The following is a 6,937-nucleotide window of genomic DNA, read 5'->3' as shown; positions in this document are numbered from 1 at the left end:
ATTCCTTCATCTCAGAGAACTAGTCCATAAAAACAAAAAAAAAGTTGCTGTCCATGAACAAAATAGTTGAAAATTTTAATATAGGTTGGCGCAGTATTAATACTTACAAGATGTAGAGAATCAGAAGCACAAGTAAGATAAATTGATATTTGAACTTATTTTCTCTGAGAGATTAAAGCCATTATCAAAACTTTGCTCTCTGCAATCAAGAGGAATGTTACTTTTTTTTTTCCAGGCTAATAATTTGCATCTCAGCTATCTGTTCTTCAGTGTTTACATCAAAGCTGATAAACTCAATAAAGCTTTGTTTAATGTTAAATGTACCGGAATTTTTGTAGTGAATTACAAATTGGAATATCAATATATGTTGTTCTTGATGGAGAATATCAGGAGTAACATCACAGATAGAATAAAAGGCCTTCTCTGTCTGCTAAGATGGCTTTCTATACAATATTTAGTGCATAGTTTAATAAACTCATCCTGACTCTTCATGAAATAATGAACTTATCCTTGCCTTGGTTTTCCCTGTTTGAGTTTGGCCAAGTGGTCACAAGCAATATAGTCACAGTAAGCTATTAAGAGCTTCAAGAAACGCCCCCCCCCCTAAACCCAGTCATCAAGCTGGCCAACTCATACTAAATGTCATGCTAAATCTCCTGGAGCAAGATGTAAAGTAATATAACATCCCACACTTTTTTTCCATATTTCTCACCATTTTGTGGCTTCTGTATGTTTTTGATCCATACTGTTTCCCTAATAATGAACAGTGCAGTTCCTACTACGTTCTATGCTGTTTTAATTTTGTTACATAAAGTTTATCAAATTGTTTTTGTTTCCCTTCATCAAATAACCAACATGACCAGCCTTGACTTATGCAAACTCTTGGTAAAAATCCTGCACTGAAATTCAAGAAATGCTATGAACTGTTTTTGGTAAATCTTCTGACAGGTTGATAATAGTAATATTATCTGTCTAATCATGTTTAAAAAACATTTAATTGAGCCACATGAGGTACCTAGTACTATTTCAAACGATCTGAATCAGTTTTCTTTGCTGTAGACATAATCTTTCCATCAAACCATTTCCATCTTGATTTCTTCATCGACCTGTTTCCTATTGTCTGGGACAGTTTGCAAAAAAGTGTGATCTGATTATAAAACAGGGGCATTTATTATTGCCCTTTATCTTCTTTCATTTTATCTCCTTACCTTAGTTGCTTGATTTGTATTTAATAAGAAGAGAGTGAGAATGAGAAAAATTCTGTGAGGCGTGCTATCACAATCCCAGAGACCACTATTGCTTGCAATATAACCTTTGTGAAATATTCCATGTTCTTTTTTCTCCATGCCCACAAGGGGCTTTTAAGGAAGCATAAAGCGTGGTTCTTAATTAGCCCAAATCCTAACTCTAAAATAACAGCATTGACACATCCATGTAGAAAAGGGGCTTGACTGGCCAGCTAACTCATGATTCACAGCATCACTTGTGCTTTTTATTGACTCTAGCAAATTTTACACTGAAAGCTTCATAGATAGGAAATATTCATATTTATTTTAAAGGATAACTTTTAATAATGTCCGTAAAGATGCGACTCATGGGCATATTTATAATAAAAATAAATAAGATACGACCACCAGGAGAATTTAAGTATAAACAATACTTTACTAAAACCACCAAGCTTTCGTTGGGAACTCCCAACATCGTCAAGGCTAAAAGCCAGATAATATTGCTATTTCTGAATGGTTGGGGGAGCTAGGGGCATGCGACTCTTAGTAACTGTTGATGGGCAATATAATGGAGTATGATGATCAACTGGTCTGAGAGATTTTGCTTTCACTCCAAGAGGTGTGCTGGTATAGTCTACTGGGGCAAAATCAGACCATTCTTTCAGAGAATCCACTTTCTGGGATGAGAGGCAAGCCTTCCGACAGCGCTTTGCACACTCCCTTTGGCTAGATGAAATGCTTTTTTCAGACTGCGATGCCTTCCTCTTCTGTGTTGAGTGGTGGAGGGTCTTCAAGTCAGCATGTGGAAACAGCTCAGCTTCTGGTTCAACAGGTTGTATTCCAGGATTGACCTTAGGACTGGCATGATTGGTTGCAGTAAGAGACGCAGGGAGGACAGCTATGATAAAGAAACAAACAATAACAAACATTGTTGGCATTTACTAGACCTGAATTGGTCTAGTATTTCAATATTTACCCTTCTCTGAACTTTACCCAAAGAATCATTGCAATTTATAAATTGTTGCACATCCGGTTCTTCATCATGTCCATCCAAAACTGAAATGTTCAGGGCTCCATGGGACTCTTGATGAAGTATGGAAGTCAACTCTTCAAACTGTGCTATCATTTCAGGAGTAAGTAGGTTGGTGATTTTCAACCAACTGTACTGTCTTTGGGCTACTAGCAGAACAGCTATTACAAGTCTGAAATAAAATAGATCTATGAGATTTGCAAGAGAGCTAGTTAAAATGTAAAAGTTTATTTATTTAATTTTTTTTGTAAAAGTTTTATTGGTTTTTTACAATAACAGCCTTAGTGCCTGATGTATATAGCATGTTGTCTTGTTTCATAAATTTTTTTAGAAAAGAATATACAATTAATAATAGTTAATAAACAATCAATAATAATTAATTTTTATATTTCCATAATTAGTATATCAATTTATAATATATTTCCTTGATCTTCTCTTTACCTAGTAGTATTCTCTTTTTACAACATTAAACAATACTTTCTAATATTTGAAATTTTCCATATTTAAATGATTAAATAAAAACATTTTCTTCTATAATTATACCAATAGTGGTGTCCACATGTAGCATTTTTTTTCTTATCAGCTTGTTTTCATAAGAGTCATCTTATTGATTCACCATGTATCTTATTTTCATAAATCTTGTTTAAGCTCAATTTCTCCATAATATTCAATTCTTGTTCATCATATTTCCCCCAGTATTTAACATCTAAATATCCAAATTTTCCATTTAAATATATCATCCTAGTATTTTCATCTTTCATATATTATAGAAATACTATACTTCTTATCTATCATAACATATTTCTAGTCAATTTATATTTCACTTCTATTTGTAAAAATTAGTTAAATCACTATATATTCTTTTTTCAGAGTTCTTATTAAGCCTAATTTCCCCTCAATATTTCAATCATTCCTTAATCCTAAATCTTTTCAAAATTAATTTGTCTTTAAAATTCAAACTTTTCCTTCACTTACAACATTCTAATATTTTTACATTTTGTATCTTATAAAAAAATACTATATTCTTATCCCACTTATTCTAAAATCCCTTTATGGCCAAAGTTATTTGTTTATTTAGCCATATTCAAACAAGTGTTTACTCATATAATATTCCATCTGGTAGGGTGAAACCAGTATCTTCAGCCCGTCTCTAATCTTCCTTTGCCAAATTGTTTTCCAAATTAATATTTTCATCAAACAGTTCTTGTATTTTTGTAGTTATTGTTAGGAGTAGAGGATACATAGTAGATAGGATGTATGCTTTTTGTCTCCCAAACAATGACTCTCCTAGCAGTGTCCATTTTGTTAAGTCTTCTTTCTTCTCAGGTTTATTTTGACGTTCTAATGCATAAAGTATCTTTCCCATATTTATTGTTGTATCCAAGTCTTGTAAGTTTTTTCTTGTTTGTATTAAGTTATAATTCCCTTCATTTGTAACTTCACCAGTTGAATCATTTTTTTCTAGTTCACATTCTGTTGTCTGGATTGTTTGTTCATTCTTTACCATCATTCCTTGGATGTTTTTTGATTGTAGATTTAAGTTAGAAGTTATAAGTTACAGTATCAAAAGTTATCTCCTTGTGGTTTAAGTCTGTTGTCGTTTGTATCTGTTGTAGCATTGCATAAATTTCGTCTTGGAAAGTATTTTTCTTGTCTTTAAGTGTTTGTAAAGGTCTTTGATCTTTCAGGCTAAATCTTTCAAGAGTAAATATTAAGTGTGGTTTTTTTATCATTTTTTAATGAGCATGTCATATCTATGTTGTCTCCTCCTTTTGAGTAGTCTGTTATAAATGCCATAGTCTCTGTAATTAGCCTTGTCAAGCTAACCAAAACTCAAAATCCACACAGTCCAATTATGTATAGTTCTTGTTTTTATATATAATTTTTGTAATCCACTGTAATTTTCAGTTGTCAAGGTTTTAGTAAAATCAATGTTTTATAACAATTCTTTCTTTCAGGAGTCAATTGTCAATTCAATATATTTAACCAGCTTAAATCCTTTTGTAACTTCCCTTCTCAGTAATTTATCATAGATCAAAGTTTTTAAACAGTTCATAAATTTAAACCACAATCAAAGTATTTTTTTTTCCTTCAAACACTTTCCAATCTTATAGCTGGCCCAGTTTGCAATCTCTTCTCTGTTCCTTAGGAACTATCTTCTTAAAGGTTATTAGAGTTCATGGGAACTGGCATCTTTAATGTGTTATATTCTCATTGTCCACTAGAAGTCAGCAAATATTTATTTTCCAGCTCTTTCAGACAAAAAGTTCTTATTATTTTTTTATGCAATTCAATCAAAATCTTTTAGAATATAATCTTAGCAATTTGTTTTAATTTCTAAGTTTGATCAGATTGTAGTATTTTGAATTTAATTTCAATAAGGTTCTTTCCTCCTTAAAGGTTAATTCACTGCTTCCGTCTATGGGGGAATGGGAATGTAGTCCTCTCCCCTCACTTTCGGAGGTTGCTTCCTTTGGGGATCTTTCCCAGGGACTGGTTGTAAAATAAGGGAGAGAAGATCAAATACTCTCACCAGTTCCAAGCACGCTGTTCACTGTTGTTCTTGGTAGTGCTCTTGGACTTCGGCTGCAGTAGCTTGGGCTAGACACTGGCATGCGGCTAGCCTTTCTCCTGTCAGGTTGGGAGGGCTTTCCCTGGATCAAACAAAGCGATTGCCGCCACTACGTGTCACCTCTCCAGGGCAACTTTGGACCCATCTAGGGTCCCCCAGCGGCGAAATTAGCCGTGGGGAGCAGAGGTCTGCTTTTGCACGGCCATGCGCTACGAACGCAAATCAGAAGTCTGTAAAAGTTTAAATAAATGTATGCAGTGGAATGGACTGCGCTGGTCTCTGTTTCCTTTCAATCCCTAGAAAAAGGTAGGGTATGGGAAATTTTAAAAAAAGCATCTGCAGTGTTTCTTTGAGTCCAATATATCTGTTATATATGTACAAAAGTGGCAGATTAAAAAAAAGTTACTCATCCTTCATTTTGAACTGAAATATACCAACTCACCTCTTCAATTGTTTCTTGTCCATGCCCTGCAAGTGAGTTTCCACTTTTTCCTGATGTTTAATTGGATTTGAAAACTTTGGGCAGCAGCACTCAAATTTTCTTTCTGCATCCTGAATTTATCCAAGAAAAAATGGTACAAGATTGCAGGATCTATATTATAATTGTAAATTACAAAACTGTAATTTACAATTGGCTGAGCTGCTATGATGTCAGAGTATCCATTAAATTCTGAAGAGAAAGAAAAGCTCACTAGATGCCGATCAGACATCCACAAACCAATTTGCCATTTTAAAAGTGAATGTTCATAGCTCTCTGGCAAAAAAAGAAAGAAAAAAAAAGGGAAAAAAATAATCAATTATCATACTTTAGAGAAGATTGCAAATTCTACAAAAAATGCTGCAAACCTTTTTTTAACCTTCTTCAAAACACATCTCACATTAAGAATCACAACCTTCTTTCGAGATTTCTGATGGGCACAGAGAAGGCAAGAAATCTTTGCCAATTTTATCTTTCCTTCATGTTAACATGAGAATTGCCTTTGATATCAAAAAGGTTTGCCTGATGGAAAGCACACATAGAAATGGGCTTGGAATATTTGTAGATCAATGGTGCTGACATTGTAATATAGGTTTTATGAAGAAAATAAGTCAACTTGGCTGGGAACAGATACATCTTTAAGAAAGAGAAGAAAAGAAGAACTAGTGCTGGCAAGAAAAAGCCTATTAAGTGTTTTGCTGCCACTGTGGTTATAATCATGGGGATGTTAAAAGTAAGAATCAGAAAGCCAAGAAAAAAACTTAATTCAAATACTGCACCACAAAATGGGCTGAAGTTTCTTTAACAGCATACCATTGCTTTATTAATATCATGTGCTATGTACAAATAAATCATAATGGTTTAACATAATAGTTATGTTCATTCAACAGCTAAGATGGTGGTTGGGTTTCTCCATGACACTAAATACAAAACCAAAGGGTTATTTAGTCTAGTGCAGATATGTCAAACTCGTGACGTCATGTGACGTCGCGCAACTTATCAGGATAGTTTTGCCATTGCCGGCAATGGGGTGGGCGCAGCTTCCATGTGATACCACGGGCTCGCAATCTGACACCCCTGGTCTAGTGTATCTTGAAGGGAAGTAGAGGTTTTTTGTTGTTCTTGAGAACAAATTATTTTGTATATAATGACAGCAAGACAAGATCAAAATTAGAAGTGGAAACAGCCAGCTTTTTCTTTCTTTTGGCCTTTCTCTCTCTCACACAATGGAAGAAACTGGGGAAAAAGTAAACACGGGGAACATAAGCTGAAGGAGACCAAACTATGATGAATCCTACTTCCTTCCACTAAACAAAATGGCCACATTCTCCCTACAGATGTATCATTTATAATTATAATGCAGTAATTTTATATTATCCCTTAAATATTCTATGATGCAATCTATATGCAGAGGCAAGTTTGTGAATCAAGGACTTTAGCAACTGCACTCAATTGAAACAACTGATAGCACAACTTAACGAGAGAAAAAACTTCACTATGATGCTATATTGTATATTCAATTAATGCCCTCTCATTGACACTCAGTTTCTTCTTTCTTGAGAAATGCAGAAAATTAATCAAACTCAGCATTTCAGATTTTCCTTCCATGTGAATTAACTTAAGTTCTCACC

General features: G+C 34.0%; 1 protein-coding gene across 1 annotated transcript in view; it reads right to left on the bottom strand.

Annotated features, from left to right (window-relative positions):
* Positions 1-1,642: 1,642 nt before the first annotated feature.
* Positions 1,643-6,937, bottom strand: part of KIF18B (kinesin family member 18B) — a 50,651-nt gene continuing 45,356 nt past the window's right edge. Inside the window, 3 exon segments of the mRNA XM_039331469.1 lie at positions 1,643-2,124; positions 2,220-2,428; positions 5,271-5,380. Of these exon segments, the coding sequence (XP_039187403.1) occupies positions 1,730-2,124; positions 2,220-2,428; positions 5,271-5,380 (714 nt within the window). The 3' untranslated portion in view covers positions 1,643-1,729.

The sequence above is a fragment of the Crotalus tigris genome, unplaced genomic scaffold, assembly GCF_016545835.1.
Source record: "Crotalus tigris isolate CLP2741 ecotype Arizona unplaced genomic scaffold, ASM1654583v1 scf7180000024437.13266115, whole genome shotgun sequence".
Lineage (NCBI taxonomy): Eukaryota > Metazoa > Chordata > Lepidosauria > Squamata > Viperidae > Crotalus > Crotalus tigris.
This window is presented reverse-complemented; position numbering and strand designations above follow the sequence as displayed.